Source organism: Chaetura pelagica, unplaced genomic scaffold (assembly GCF_000747805.2).
Source record: "Chaetura pelagica isolate M959 unplaced genomic scaffold, ChaPel_1.0 scaffold595, whole genome shotgun sequence".
Lineage (NCBI taxonomy): Eukaryota > Metazoa > Chordata > Aves > Apodiformes > Apodidae > Chaetura > Chaetura pelagica.
The window spans coordinates 290,376-306,300 of NW_009953221.1; the positions used below are offsets into that span (position 1 = coordinate 290,376).

Genomic DNA, 15,925 nt, shown 5'->3' on the forward strand with positions numbered 1-15,925 from the left:
GGGAAGGGGGGGGAGTCAGAGCTCAGCGCTCCCAGGGCCCCTTTTCTTTAGTAAAAATCATCCCCAAACTTCCTAAAACCGAACCAAAACCCCCACACGCGTGTCCGCAGAGGCTCGGAGGAGGGGCTGGGCCCTGCTCCGCCTTCACAGGGCGGGGGTGTCAGAGCGAAAAAGCCGCTGCTTGAAAACCTTTCACTGCCCCTCAGGGGGACGAAGGCCGGGGAGGAGGAGGAGGCAGCTCCTCACAGCACAGCTGGGAGCTGCAGTTCTGGTCCCAGCTGCTAGAAATGGAACTTAGCGTTGTTTTTGCATCCTTAGGGTTAGAAGCAGAGTGTTGGGTTTAGTGTTGTTCTCACATCCTGGTGTTAGGAGCACGTTGTTGGGGTTTTTTTATCTATACCCCAGTGTTGGGGAACTAATAGTTTAAGAGAAGTGAGATCTCTGCACGTTCCAATGACACCTGGGGTGGTTTTATGGTCCAGGCAACTGAGGGACTGACTGGGGCTCCATCTGGGGGTCCCAGCACGGAGCAGGATCGATGGCCAAGGTCAGACCCAACAAAGCCCCTTCTGTCCTGCTCCTCGGGGCAGGAGGGCACTAGTGGGTGCAGATCACTGTGGGGAGTGAGAAGGCAGCCAAGGGGGCAGGAAAGGTCAGAATTAGACCTTAAAAGGTAAAAACTAAACTGCTAGAATGGAATGTGTGAACAAGGGGGGAACTTAGAGGATCATTAGAAGCATTGGATGGGCTGTAAACCCTGAAGTACCCAACCAGTGGGGAAACAGGGGAGGGAACTTTGGAAATAGGGAATATAAACCATTATTCACCTTTCTATGGGTGTGCCTGCTTGTTTAGGTCACCCGTTCTTGCAAGAGTGTAAATAAACTGTGCGTGGCTGAAGGATCCGTTTGGGCCTGTGCATTGGTGTGACAAATGTTTCTCACAGAGAGCACAAAAATGCTCTGAGGTGACACCCCCGAGTTGCTTCCCCTGCACCAAGAGCTGCTCCCCATGTTTCATGAAGTACTGACAAAAAAGATGCTCCATTCCAGCCAAAGGTTTCCTGCCAAGTAAATTGATCACTAAACAAGGTAGACAGTGATAAACTAACACATGTATTTGTAAAAAGTGCAATGTATTAATAAACGTTTTTATATATTTCGGTCTCAGTTAAGGCTATTACAACATGAACAGTTCTGTAAACCACACAGGAAATTGTCATAAAAACATTAACAAAAAATATTAAGGCAACACACATTGACCCACACGCACTGTTGGTCCCACAAGAGTCCATTGTAAGGCAGATGGGAAAAGGCACGGCAGCAGAATCAAGGGACTTGGGGTTTTTTTCTCCTGTACACACAACTCAGGCTTTTTACTCAACTTTTCATACTCTACGTTCATTGCAGGGTTTTAATTTAAAGTGAAGAATATTTGTTTTCAACAGCCTTGCTTAACCCTTACAGTACTGTACATTTCCAGGCTACCTTCCCAGCAGCCACTGCAGAGAACAAGTTCAGAGCCTTCAGAGGGTTAAAAGCTGCAAGTCAACGTCAAAAAAAGTCCAGACAATTGAAGTATTTCACTTCTCTAGACAGGGAATGTGAGAGTAAGGGTCCGAAAACCTCCGTTTTACTTTTGCTGTGGGTTCATATTCATCCAAGAGTTCCTGAGCGTGGGCCAGTGCAGACCCTTGTGCAATGTACACAGAGTGGATTTTGTCTGTTCGCCTCGCTGGCTGCTCCCTTCGTCTCACCACCATTTGAGACTCTTGGTTAGCTGAAATTCTGCCCTGGGATTCTGTACACTTGAAAATCCCAGGAGGCAGTTTTATATTTGCTGTTGGCATCACTGGAGTTCGACGGGGCACTTTAATCTTGGACAGTGTTAAAGATGATCTGCGTCTTGAAGCCAGGGATGCAGAGGAAGGATTCAAAGAGGTTTGCAAAAGAGAAGGCACTTTGCAAATGTCTTTGGCAGGCATATGGGAGCTCTGAGCACGGCAGTGTAACCCAATAGTTGCTTTAAAGAAACAAGATACTTAGATACTGAAAGCACAGGTAAAAATGTAACGTGACACAAGCAGCTGGGACCAGGTAGCACTTGGTCACCCGGCTGTGAAAGATGTAGAATAAAAAAAACACACGCTACCTTAATACTGACCTTCGGTATCCATCCGTCCTGTTCTGTCTTCAAGCAGACTCTCTGTGCTTGCTGAGGTCTCAGAGTCTACAATTTCCTCATCAGAGCCTCGTTGATCAAGCTCAGGTAACCGGTAAGTTATATCTTCCCTGCATCAAAACAGAGGTTGGAGCACTCGAGAAAGACAAAGTCTCTGATCTGAGCAACTCTGTGCAGCTCCTTTTCAGAGGCAAACCTTCCTGCACAGAGCCATCAAATAGTCATTCTCATGGTACTTTCAGCTAGTCCTTTGCATTTTCCTTTTCACCTTCATAAAGGCCTACAGGAGATAATTAACTAGAACATTCTGGACAAAAAAGTGAACTGCTTTACTATCTGTGTCACAACCTGCAGAGACAAAGGGTGACTTACTTTTCTTCCTTGATGGACTGTATGCGATCGATGAGAATCTCCTTCTCCCTGTTATCAGCTTCAGAAACTTCCTCTTCTTCATGCAGTGAGTCCAGCTCTGAGTTGCCACTGTCATTCCCTTTGACCTGTGAGCTTTTACTCTGCAAGACAAATTTATGTGTAACCCTACTCAGCCATAAGCAGCCAGACAAGTCTTGACTGTCTACTAGTTGCAAGGTGGAAGGCAAAGGAGTTCACCAAATGAAGGGCTGATGGAATTGACGAAGAGCTGTTAGTGATCCCTGCAAATGTATCAAAAGGTAACAGAAATCTTCCTGTTCACCCAGTTTCTGGGGGTTTGTTACCTTTTTTTTTTGAAGCATAGTAATTTGATTTGCCAGCCTCAGCTTGGGTGGTTTTAGTAGTCACTTGTCAGTAATATTATTACCTCCAACACAGTGTCAGAAAGCTTGACCGTGGTGACACGTCAGCAGCCCTGCATGCAGTCTGGGGGGAAAGTTGCACCAACACATGCAGCCTTGATTGTTCAAAAAAGGGTCCTTAAACCCAAGTTACAATACACAGAGTGAGTTTTTTTAGTCATGCAAAAGTACCATGAGAAACAAAACCAACCATGCACCCTGAACACAGGTGGTGTACATACCAGCATCCCCTCATAAGGGGAAGAAAACCCAAGTTTTACAGGCCAGAGCTAGAGAGAGATGAAGAGAAAATTCACTATATGCAGCTTCTGATCAGACAGAGTTTGGTTTGTTTCAAACAACACAACAAAAACCAAAAAAGTGTATTTGCAGCATATTTATGTCCACCATCTATCTCTGGAGTGAAGGAACTCCCTTGCTATGCAAGAGACTCAGCAATATTAGTTCTACTGACTGAATTACCTGCTAAGAGCTTTTAATCCTCACCCCTGAGCCCTTTATCAAATCCGAGCCCAGTACAGCTGTATATTTAGCTTTGGGCAAGTCCAAATCCCTTATCTGCTCCTCTTGCAATTGATCTTCCACTGACTGAATGGGGTGGACAGAATAAATAAGTAGCACATCCCTTCCCAAGAAACTGGTGGGATGTTTTCTGCTGGCCTGGGTGGTTCTGTGGTTTCTTCCAACGCGCACCGTGTTCTGCCGAAGCAACGAGAGGCGTCGGAAAGCGATGCTCTCGGCTGCTTCCAGCTGACTGATTTCATCCATTTTGATCTTGTACTTCCTTATCTGTTCCTTTATGAGCATCTCTACACACCTGGACAAAAGGGCAAGAGTTTATTGACCAGCAGAGTTTAGTACTAGAAAAGCTTTGGGGACAACCAAAGGCAGAATTTAGCAACTCTCGACCCTCTGCTTCTCAGCTTGATATGACTAAGGTTGTAACAAAGGCAGGTGGGAGAACTGCCCTCCCAGCATGTTTCCAAGTATTGTTTCTGCTAAAACTTACATGGTTGTTTTTGAAACATCCTTCATGCTGGTTAAGGGGTCAGAGGTATCAGGACAACGCAAGAGACACGGAGCAAATACAATGGCCAAGGCATTGGGTGACATACGGTTGACATCTTCTATCAAAGCCACTCTGAGGTTCCATGTTCAGGGAAGAAAAAGAAAAAAAAGGATTTTAAGCAAATGGTGCTAGAACACAAGCAATCAGATCAAACTTTGCCAGAGTTCCAAAATAACATTGCAAGGAGGCCTCTAGAGTTTCTTTTCAAATGAAGTAATTAAACTCATTACTTGACCAGATGGAAGATGAGTCTCTCCAAGGTATTATGATTTGCTTGTGGAAGCTGTTCAAGGACACTGTAAATGGCACAGAGCTGCTCCTGTTTCTCTGGTAGTTCTGCACAAGGGGAGAAAGAACCAAATAATAATTGGTGAAACACTAGTGGAAAGTCTCCAACTGCTTTCTGACATTGTCTCAAACCATCTGCAACAGACAGATTAAATTCTTAGAAGCCACTGCAATTTACTTTACAAATTGTTATAACTGGATGTTAAAGTACCCCTCCTGGCACTGCAAATTTCCTGCTTTTTCAGATGCTGCTGCCATTAGCAACCATCAAGTGACACATCAGAATCTCCAAAACTATTTAGGTGCTTTAATTCCACTGAAATTAAATGAATCTAAAGATCTGAGGTACCCAGATTTCTAGATCTGGTTCAGAAATTCAAAGAGAAAAACAAACCCCCTTGTATGAAAGGAAACCTGCTCACTGCTTTTATAGGAAGAGCAGTTGAAGAGTGACATTAGAGTGACATTATGCTACAGAAACAGGGAATCCTGAAGCAAGGTCAAATAAGCTAGAGAAGAAATTTGTTGAAAAGCGTTTGATGTAAAATGTGCAAAATAATTGCTGTAAGTGAACTGAAAGGAAGCTGTTCAGCCAGCATGAGCATCTTAAGAGTTTCTTTTCCCAAGGACATTATGAGTTAAAGGAAAATCATCACTTGGAGCATTTCTAAAACCTACCTACAGCTCGGAGAAAATCATTGTACTGTGCAGATGTCATGAGAGGGTCTGGTAACTCCCTCAGCCACTGCTTCAGGATGCCTGTGATGGTGTGGATAGGGTAGTTCTCCAGCTTCACTGAACTGGGATCTGAAAGGAAGTGTTTTATTTAGAGCAGCTCACTCTTTTGATGCACACAATGAGACCCCAAAGAAAGATTAGAAACACTCAAATCTCATGTTTACAGAACCCCAGTGGCAACTCAGAAGAAACAAACAAACAAGTCTGCTGATAGTCACTTATATGTACAAGGCAGCTTTTTCCAGCCAAGAAATTAATGAAGCTCACAGAGAAAGTCCAGAAAAGGGCCATGAAGATGATCTGAGGGCTGGAGCAGCTCTGCTCTGGTGACAGGCTGGAAGAGTTGGGGGGTTCAGAGAAGGCTCCAGGGAGACCTTAAAGCACCTTCCAGTGCCTGAAGGGGCTCCAGGAAAGCTGGGGAGGAGCTTTTTATGAGGGCATGTGAGAGAACAAGGGGGAATGGATTAAAACTGGAAGAAGGAGATTGAGGTGAGACATGAGGAGGAAGTTCTGGAGTGTGAGGGTGGTGAGACCCTGGCCCAGGTGGCCCAGGGAAGCTGTGGCTGCCCCATCCCTGGCAGTGTTGAAGGGCAGGTTGGATGGGGCTTGGAGCAACCTGGGCTGGTGGGAGGCGTCCCTGCCCATGCAGGGGAGTTGGGACGGGATGATCTTTAAGGTCCCCTCCAACCCAAACCATTCCATGATTCTATTAAACCCTGCATGGCAACCAAAAAGCTGTTTCTAAAACACTAAAAAGCACCAGATACTTTCAGATAGAAGAGACCTGGAGGGAAAGCTGATACCCAAGCAACTGAAAGGGCAGAAAACACTGCCTGACCTGCTTGCAGCAACTGCTTCAGCTCCTTCATGCGATTTGCTGACCCTGATTTCCTGTAGATGCCCTCAGTGTAGAGGCCGTGCATCTCCACGTACTCCAGCAACTTCTCCATGACAATGGGCACTGAATTCCTCTCACTGGTCAAGGAACTCACACACACTCCAAAATGACGTGGTTCTGCATCCTGTTCAGTCTGGAATTGATACAGGTCAAGTACTGTGAATACCTGTTCCCAAGCTAGAAGATTCCATTGTTCCATGCTACAATTAGCTTATGCTTCCAGAAACAAAAGCTGAACATTTTATCTGAGCTTGCTACAAGCCTTTGATCATAAGGCAGATTTCCTGAGCTGCAGCAATAAAGAAATTTTATGGTGCAATTCCAGGATTTCTTTAACAGTTGGTCCAACAGAGCTCACATACTCTAAAGGAAGAGCTCCCAAATTAGCTCAAGTATCACCTCTTTTACAAGAATCTTCTGTTTCTGCAACTGCAGGGCCTGGCTGTGACTATACACAGACAGAAAAGAGAACTTAACTCTTTAAGATACTTCTACTCACTGTCTGGACATCCACTGTTCACTTGCTGAGAAAAACAGGCCCCATCTTACACACATGGCTTATGGGATCACATCCCAGATCTACAGTTCTTACCTTTTTGCCACAGGAGGTACAGCTGCTCTGGATTTTTGACATGCATTTCTTGTGACAAGTCAACTTGCACACTAGAGAGAGAAAGAATTGTTAGAAACATTCCAAACCAAACAGAAATGCTGACTATCTTGGCTTAGTGTGAAGGGGCTCCAGGAAAGCTGGGAAGGGACTTGGGACAAGGGGGGATGGATGAAAACTGGAAGAGGGAGATTGAAGTTGGACATGAGGAAATTCTTTGCTGTGAGGGTGGTGAGAGCCTGGAACAGGTTGCCCAGGGAAGCTGTAGCTGCCCCATCCCTGGCAGTGTTGAAGGGCAGGTTGAATGGGGCTTGGAGCAGCCTGGGCTGGTGGGAGGTGTCCCTGCCCACGCAGGGGAGTTGGAACCTGATGATCTTTATGGTCCCTTCCAGCCCAAACCATTCTGTGATCCACTTGCTATATAACCTGTGCACACTGTTCACTAAGTCCCACCTGTACCAGCCAGGGTGACAAGTCATCTGCACACTCTGCAGATGTGCAGGGCAGGGAGGACCTCACTCACCACTGCAGAGACAGGCCTTCTCCATGGGCCAGATGTAGGACGAGCAGTGCTCACACGACTGCCGAATGCTCACTTGGTAGCTCGTGAATACATGGCCATTGTGTTCTTCAATCTGGTGGGAGACAGGAAGAAACAATTGGACTTTTTTGCCTTCTTTTTTTTTTTTAAATTACCCTTATTTTTTATAAAACTATCTTAGATGTTCCCACTTATTTTACAATTACAGCTGATGGCTTTGACCTCAAAACCAAATTTCACCCTATCTTAAGGCAGTTGGGTTTGCTGGGTCATTTCATTGTTGATTTGCTGCCTTGGTTCAGGTTCATCAGTACAATATAATAGTTATAGTTTGTTATTAATATTTAATCATTGCTTTCCTTTAAACAGTCCTGTGATTGAGAAAGCCATTAGGTTCTAAAAGATGCTCTGGACAAGCAAGAAGATGCTTCAGTACCATCTATTACTGCATAAGCAAGGTCTTTGATTTCAGAAAAACAGTGTTGTATGGTGCCACATCTTCATCCCAGAGGTGATTTATAAGGCAAAATAGAACAGAACTGCAGTACAAAATCAAACTCTTTCAAGAGTGTTTTTTCTCTGTGAGTGCAGCTGAGAACTTAGATTATTGCAAAAATCAAAGGACTTACTGCACGATCTTGTTTTCGTTTCTTCTTCTGGGCTTTGGTTTGCTGCAGTGGAACACAAAACTGGCATCAGCCTTTGAAATTCAGACATTCCATTCCATTCCTTTTTTCCTATTCAGTTTCCCAGACTCTACTTCACCTCCAAACATTTGAGACACTACACTAGAGCTTCAAGGGTCATATGAGCTCACATTGTCAACTTCCTAAAAACCAGCTGAGCTCACTACCTGACAACACAGCAATTCCACCTCTAAAGCCTTCAGAGAACTTAAGTTTTCACCAAAGAAAATGTGCAAACACTTTAAGATTCTCAAAATATCAAGAGCAAGTTAAATAATGAAGGATTCCAAAAAGCTGTATCAGCATTCAGAATGTGTTATACACATGATTTGTGTTTGGAAAGTGTTTCCCAAATAATGAAGAATGCAAGGGAAAAGGCTCCTGAGGTGACACAGGTTCCTTATCTGAGGAGAGCAGCACTGTTTAACTCCCCCATCAGCCAGTAGCAGAGTAACTTTCATACCTTGGGCTGCTCAGATTCCTCTTTCTTTGTATATCCTCTGATGAATTCATCCAGAAGGGATTGGAAAAGATTCAAAACCAGCTTGACTTCTTTCTCTTCCCTTTTTTTGGCCAGATTTGTAACTAGAAGCTGGTAATTTTCCACCAGATCTTTGTAGCCAACATGGATTTGCCCATTCTAGACAAGGAAAAAAATATTATTCATAAGATAGTTTGCTTTGGATACAGTTGAGACAGTTTCATATTTTTATGTGCTTAGGTTCAGAGGTGAGAAGGCACAATCATGATTAAAGATAAAAGCCCATGACAGAAACAAGTCAGCACACTTCCCTACTACACTGTGGAAGGGCACTTGGCTGAGACAAGGCAGAAGAACATTGGAAAAGCTGTTGGCACCTATTGGTGTTTAAAACAGCAACGTGTGGAGGCTGAAGACAGCAAATCTATCCATTTCTAAAAATAAGTTATGGCTGAGTGAATGAGGAAAGGGAAAAGAAATAGTCTGCTTAAGGTTACAACAGAACTGTGAAATGTTTTTTGAATTCTAGGTTAAGAATTGCTGAATTGCTTCACTAAAGAGCTGTAGGTCAAGCATTTAAACTGCACATTCAGCTCATTTATTACCTACCAACTTTTCACTTTATTGAGACTTACTACTTACAGGAGCAGAGTACATGGTCTTGATGTTTCCTCTGAACTTCTCTGTGGCTTCAAAAAACAAACACTCAACACCAGACTTCTGGGAGCGCAAGTCATTGATCTAGAAGGCAAATGCATCTCCATCAAATTCCACTCCAGCATCAACACCCAGCTATTGTTAAGGTTCAGTTGCTGGGCTTGGTCACCCCTGACCATTCTAATTATTTGTAACAACATTTCTGTGATGATGATACAAAATAGGAGAGACAGGTCATCAGGCTCTGACTGTGTTTCCTTACAACTTGTGCTTTTGTTTTTATACAACTTTTGCTCATTTGTAAACAAATGAAGAGCTAACATGAGTGCCACAAGTATTTAATGTAACAAAATGCTTTCAGAGGCTTGAAAGAAGGAATAGGAAGGGTCTTAATACAGACCTAATATGGTCGAGCTCTCAAACCAACTCCTCTTTGCTTTAAATCCCAACATAAATTTGCACCTAGAAGTCTTTAAAATGCCACACAGTGAACACAAGACCTAAATATTATCATAGTTGAGTGGCTTTTACCTTGTTTAGGAGGAACTCATCCAGATGTTTCAGTTCATTGGCATTGGCAATCTCCCTGGCCATGGAGGCTCTCCAGTTCTGAGACACACTGGAGATCTTGCTGATTTTTATTGTCCGGTTCTTCTTGGATTTGCTGCTCTCCTTGGCGTGGCGCTCCCCCCCCTGCAGGCGGCCTGGCTGGCCTGAGGAAGCTGGGAAAGAAATCAGAGTGTTGAGGCAGGATGACTGGATTCTGCAGGATTCGTTTCCATGCAAGACATTACAGGAAAGATGGGGATTTAGCCACAGAAACTGCACCTTCCGCTTTCTGGGATCCTCCCAATTCTGAAAAGAGGACACAAGATACAAGGGAGAGGCCATCTCCTTCATCAATCACATCAGGACTCTCCTTTGGAATTTTTTTGTCTGGTTTTTTCCCCAAAAGTCTACGCAAAGGACTTTTAAAAGCAGACCTGAAGACAAAAGCAGACACAAATTTGTCACATGAGTAATGGAAGCTGGCTCTGCTACAAGGAAAGGCTCTTTGAACAATAACCCACAGGAGGATTAAACCTCTTTTGTGCATATTTACTGTAAGGTCCAACCTGCAGAAAATCTGAGCAGCACAAAAAAGGTAAGCCAGTTTGAAAGCATGTCTGGATATTCTGGTATTTGCTAGATTATAGCACTACCTTCAACACAGAGAGACAACACATCACTTAGCCAAGACATCCTTTCAGGCTCAGGAATCCCTGAGTTGCAGAATTCCAGGAGCTGGTGCTTGTTGGGCTCTTAAGCCTCTGTCTTGGTGTGTTACTGCTCAGTCTGGATGGCAGCATCCTAGACAGACCTTTGGTCTGAACCTGTCTGGTGGTTCTTGGGATAAAAAGAACCAGTTCAAAGACAAGTGTTATGCAAGAAACGGAGAACATGTTCCTCCACAGGGTCAGACATCTTGCTGACATCAACATGAAGATCAAGCCAATGACCAACACAGCCACTCACAGAGCTGATGTCAACATGTGTCTCCCCACAAGCACACGTTCAAAAGTGCCCAATTCAAATTAGTATTTTTTGTCATGTTGATAAAGGCAGGCCAGTCCCACCCAGAACACATACTTGGCATCTATTTGCTGGCTTGATGACTGCATAGAAACAGCTGCATCTGAGGTAGGTAAGAGATCACTGGGCTTCTTTTGCACAGGATATTTCTTGTTGCCTTTTTCTTCTGTCGTATCAGGAGATTGCTGCAGAACAGAGATGCCAAAAAACTACATATTGAGTGAAAGAGATTCTTTAAATGGCTTTAAAAACTATGATGAAAAAAGCTTGCTTCATCAAGACAAAAAACTTGACCCAATACAAAGTAGCTTCCTCACATATGATCCAAGCATATTTAATGCTTTGATGAAGTGTTCATGTATTAAAAATTACATTTTCAACTTGTTGCGTATTTGCTAATTATTTTTTCTTACATGGATATCAACCCAAAAAATCAACCTGAAGGGAGTACAAGCACACAGAGCACACCACAGCAAGTTTTTCACAATTCTATAACATTTATAAACAAGGATAATTAAGTATAAATGTGCACAATAGCATCCTTACCTGGTTCATGGCAACTGACTGGGCAAGTGTTGAGAGATCATTTAATGAAGCTGAACTCCCCTTCTTTCTGCAATGTTACAAGATTAGTTTCAGATTATATCTTTTATAGAAGTCTGTAGCCTGTTAATATTTACTACCTTTTAAATAATCCACATATCAATGTTACATCTGAGAGAGAATCCTGTTCAACTCTTGCAACTCACTTTTAAATGCAAAATGTAGCTGAGAGGTAAGAAAATGGGTATGTCAGATTTCCTGACATATCAGAGGGATGATGCTTGCAAACTGCAGGTCACTAAAACCTTGTTTTTAATGGACAAAAAGGAGATGAAAATAAACTCCAGACACTGAAGCCCTTTTAATTCAGCAAGGCAGGCTTTGTACCTTTTGTTAGCTTCTGGAAACATTCTATCCATACAGATCCAACTGCAGGCCTGGGAGCCAAGAAAAAGCAGTTGTTCATAGATCTGTTTTCTCCCATAACAGGGCCAGATGTACAGGCTACAAGGAGTTCCCCATTTATTTTCAAATATTACAGATATCTGTTTTCTGAAAAAGACAAAATTATTAGGAAGCTGCCCTTACTCCAGCTGATCCTGAGGAGACGTATCCGTACGCGTTCTTTCATCCAAAGACTGACTGAGCATATCATTCTGGCCAGCATCTGACTGTCTCTTTCCTTTCCACTTCTCTCTCTTGTACTTTAGTTTCCCTGGGTCATCCACATATCTCTGGAGTGGGGAAGAAGTGGGACTATCCAGATCCTTGGCTGGTTTCTGAGCAAGACGTTTGTTTTTATCTGCCCAGCACTCAGGTGGAGTTCGGAAGCTCCCGGTAGCAGAGAACGTGTTGTGGAGATTCAGTGCAAGATTTGTTGGCCTTTCAGGGCAGTTAAAGCTTTGGCTGCCTTTTATCTGGTTGCTTTGACTCCCTTGTGTTTTCATTCTTTCAGCTGCCTTATCTGCTTCTGATACAGGTGGTGTTTGCTCAGGAACAGAACTACTTTCTTTTCTCTCACTGGCCGGTGGCACGTCTGAAAGAGCTTTTTCTTCACTTGGACTTTTCTCCTCCTTGCTGCTTCCTTGAGGGACAGTACCTTGTGCTGCAGATTTCTCTGGCACTGCAACAGTTTCCAGGGTCTCTCCAGAAGAGGTTCGTTCCTCCTGGCACAGTGAAGACGGTCCTTCGAAGGAGAGCAGGACGTGCTTATTCTGCAACTCGTTGTGTTCCAGCCCCCTCTGCCGGCGGAATTCCCGTTTCTCCCGGCTGTTCGCTACTTTCTCAGAGCCCTCGGTCACATCCTTCTGGGCCGATGTGGCTTTTTCAGACGAGCTCAGCTTGTCGACTTGCTCACGTGGAGTTGGATCTCCATCCTCCACAGCTTGATCCAGTTCCAACTTGTGTTCCACAGGCAACTCTGGTTCTGTGAGCTCACCCTTGCTCTCCTCATTTGCTCTGTCTTGATCCTCCTGCATTTCTCTCTGCTTTGCTTCAGCTTTCTGCTTTTCCAGAGCCATCTTCTGCAATCTGTCAAGAATTTGTAAGATGAAAACGCAGATATTTAAGAGAAGTGCTCAGCTGTTTAAATGCAGCTTAAACAGCAACACAGACACAAAGTATAAATACAGCCCCAGTGGGACTGTGTGGAGCTCTGTGGCTTGGGGCAGCAGAGCAGCTCAGCTGATTAAAGCTCAAGCACCAATTTCCACACCCCACCAAGCACTGACACAGACTCCAGTGCCACATGGAAATAACATAACTACCTTTAAATTGTTCACTAAGTCAAGATATCTCTCAGAAATTCAGCTTGGCAGGTGAAGCCAAGGGACAAAATGGTTAAAATGCAAGTTTTCATATCATATTGCTCCTCTTTTGTTACCTCTTACGCTGCAGGTGCCCTCTGACCATGGCCTGCAGGAGACAAATCCTCCTCTTCTGCTGCAGGAAGCACTTTCGGTGCCTGTACCTGCGCCAGGCAGCCTGGATGTAGGTGGCAGCATTATTCCTCTGCAGTGCCATCCTCACCCACCGGGAACGCCAGCAAGCCTGACAAGGGACATGGCTAAAGTCAGGGAGGGGCACCCGAAGGTGGGGAGTGGTATTTGAGGGGGTTTGTTTCATTATCAAGAAAAGAAGATGGGCAATTCTCCAAGATACCTGCAGAACAATGGCTGCCTGCCTTGTTCTGAGAAAGCGTCTCCTTTCTAAAACCATCCTGAGCCAGCTCTGAAGGAGAATGATTTTCCTGATCACTTCTTTGTGTAGTGTATCCTGTAGTATCTGCCTTTCAGCCTCTTTCATAAAAACCTGCTCAGTTAAAAGAAAAGCTCATCAATAAACTGCTAATAGGAGCCTTTTAGCCCCCATTGGAGGTATCTTCACAAGATAAAAAATAAGAATGATAATACTTATTACTGAACCAAACCTTATCAGCTGGCAGCAATGAGCATGCCCAAAAAGTCCTTTGTTTTACCAAATCTGTGTTTAGATTCTAAAATACACAACTGTACTCATAGAATCACAGACTGGTTTGAGTTGAAAGGGACCTTAAAGATCATCTAGTCCCAACCCCCCTGCATGGATAGGGACACCTCCCACCAGATCAGGTTAGAACACTTCCAAAAATGAAGTAATTGACCTGTTTAACAAATGCCAATAGCAACAGTTTCCCAAAAATATTATCCATCTATGACAGAATGTTACCATATTGCAAGACTACAGGTCCACATCAACAAGGCAACTACTAATGTCTGTGTCAACATTTGCAAGACTTAAAATAGAGAATTCAAAATGCAGAAGAGAGTTAAAGGAACTGCATAGTTCCTTTAAAGGAACTGCACTAAATTTTGCAGTGTGCATCAGTATTTCTTATTGGCTTATGGGAAGTTTCACAGACCTTGGTCATCCCTATTTGATAGTAGTTTTCATTCAGTTTTAGTTTATTCAAATAAACACCAATGTCTTCCTTAGAGGCTTTGGCATTTTTGGGCAGTAGCACCTGAAATTGGTCTATGAATTCCTGTGAAAAGCAAAGACAGCAAGAGATCAAAGTCAGAAGGCGATTCACAAGTTTACAGTTTGAATTAGGATTTCTAAAATGAAGACATATAGGGGTTTGAAAGAACTTACTTCTCACTCCAAATTCAGCTTTTTTTCTAAAAACACAGGCTTCATTCAACCTCCAAAAATGGCAAAGATCACCTACCTGGAATGTGTATTTGGCACTGTAGCCAGATCTCCTGATGCGTACGGTTTCTAACATGCCAGTGTATCTTAACTGTTGAAGCACCAAACTCTCATCAAAAAGCATCTCTTTCTGAAAAAGATCAGCAGTCACCAGCTAGTAAGTGTCTGAGGAGTCCTATTTCTGCCCAGTAGAGAAAGCACATTCTGTTTTCACACTCTAGTTGCCTTTCAGCCAGTGGATGAGTCAAAAGAGAGAAATTGCAGGGCTGGAGGAGTTAGATGCTCAGCAGCTCAGCTCTGAGGGCATCTCACCTTCTCAGCATTGGAGCGGATGCAGCGGATGAAGAAGGGCTCAGCTTTCCCCAGGGTCTCCAGCAACTTATTCAGTGAGGTCTGGAATGAAATATTCAGAAAGATTTTTCAGTGGCATTTGACAGCAGATCAGCTTCTTCCTCAAAAATAAGGTTCTTTCAGGTCTGACGGCAACATGAATCATCCAACATGGAGGTTCTCCTGCACTCCCAGCACATCCCTGCAGTTTGTAGCTTCTCTCAAGATAAAAGGGGGCTTTGTTTGTGCTGTTAGAGCAGCACTAGATCTACATACTGATTTGTACAGAGAAATAACACATTTAATGGCATAAGAATAGTCTCTAAGTTCAGTCTAACTTCAACCAAGTAATAAACCTACTTCAAACAAATCCCAAGAATAAAAACAACGTTTTGTTTTTCAAGCAAGATCAGCCTAGATCAGGCCAGGAAGGTCTGTTCCCATGAGGTCAGGGTGCACCCAGAGGTGAGTGCATCAGACACCTACCTGGAACTGTGCACTTATGCTGGGGGGTTTCTTCTTTTTGTGCAAGTGCAAGAGGGATTTGGTAGTTCGATCGTGCAGAGTCATGCTCACTATGAGCTTCAGAGACTTGGAATCCAGCAAGTTCTAGAAGAAAGTTTCCATAATCAAAGTTCAAGTCAACTGAGGGGCAAGTACTTCCATCTGCATCAAGATAATTCAGAATGAAACAAGCTATCCAGAGCTCCACATTCAATCATAGAATCATAGAATCATAGAATCTTAGGGGCTGGAAGGGACCTCGAGAGATCATCTAGTCCAACCCCCCTGCCAGAGCAGGGTCACCTAGAGTACATCACACAGGAACTCATCCAGGTGGGTTTTGAATGTCTCCAGTGAGGGAGACTCCACAACCTCCCTGGGCAGTCTGTTCCAGTGCTCTGTCACTCTCACAGTAAAAAAATTTTGTGCCTGGAGATAGTGACAAGAACAAGTTGTTCCATCACCTTTCCAGGGATGGAGGTGAGGCTGACCGGTCTATAGTTACCCGGGTCCTCCTTCTTGCCCTTCTTGTAGACTGGAGTGACATGTTACACTTCATGACTGTTTCAATTTTGGATCAAAGTATCCTCTTAAAAGTGAAACTTCTCCATTGCCCCATCCCAAGAGAATGAGGTGAACAAGGTAAATCACATCACCACTGTGTTTGCTTTCCATGACTTGATCAGAAATGGCCTTATGTATTTATGGCATCTTTAATCTAATTAAACAGATGCCAAGCCGCATTTTTTTCCCTGTTAAGCTCTTCTTACAAAGGTGAACATTTACTTACCCTTCAGATTGTCAAAAAGGAAGTTTTAGAGGATAAATCATCCAACTTCCCTAC

At 43.7% G+C, this 15,925-nt stretch overlaps 1 protein-coding gene across 1 annotated transcript in view; it reads right to left on the reverse strand.

The window, feature by feature from the left end:
* Positions 1–1,582: 1,582 nt before the first annotated feature.
* MYO9B (myosin IXB) overlaps positions 1,583–15,925 on the reverse strand; it is a 34,485-nt gene continuing 20,142 nt past the window's right edge. Inside the window, 24 exon segments of the mRNA XM_009997796.1 lie at positions 1,583–2,022; positions 2,143–2,291; positions 2,554–2,693; positions 3,669–3,792; positions 3,985–4,116; positions 4,275–4,380; positions 5,011–5,139; positions 5,909–6,101; positions 6,561–6,631; positions 7,102–7,213; positions 7,749–7,790; positions 8,269–8,445; positions 8,929–9,027; positions 9,475–9,665; positions 9,772–9,926; positions 10,573–10,700; positions 11,062–11,128; positions 11,647–12,588; positions 12,941–13,107; positions 13,219–13,368; positions 13,958–14,080; positions 14,267–14,377; positions 14,560–14,640; positions 15,064–15,186. Of these exon segments, the coding sequence (XP_009996098.1) occupies positions 1,583–2,022; positions 2,143–2,291; positions 2,554–2,693; positions 3,669–3,792; positions 3,985–4,116; positions 4,275–4,380; positions 5,011–5,139; positions 5,909–6,101; positions 6,561–6,631; positions 7,102–7,213; positions 7,749–7,790; positions 8,269–8,445; positions 8,929–9,027; positions 9,475–9,665; positions 9,772–9,926; positions 10,573–10,700; positions 11,062–11,128; positions 11,647–12,588; positions 12,941–13,107; positions 13,219–13,368; positions 13,958–14,080; positions 14,267–14,377; positions 14,560–14,640; positions 15,064–15,186 (4,152 nt within the window).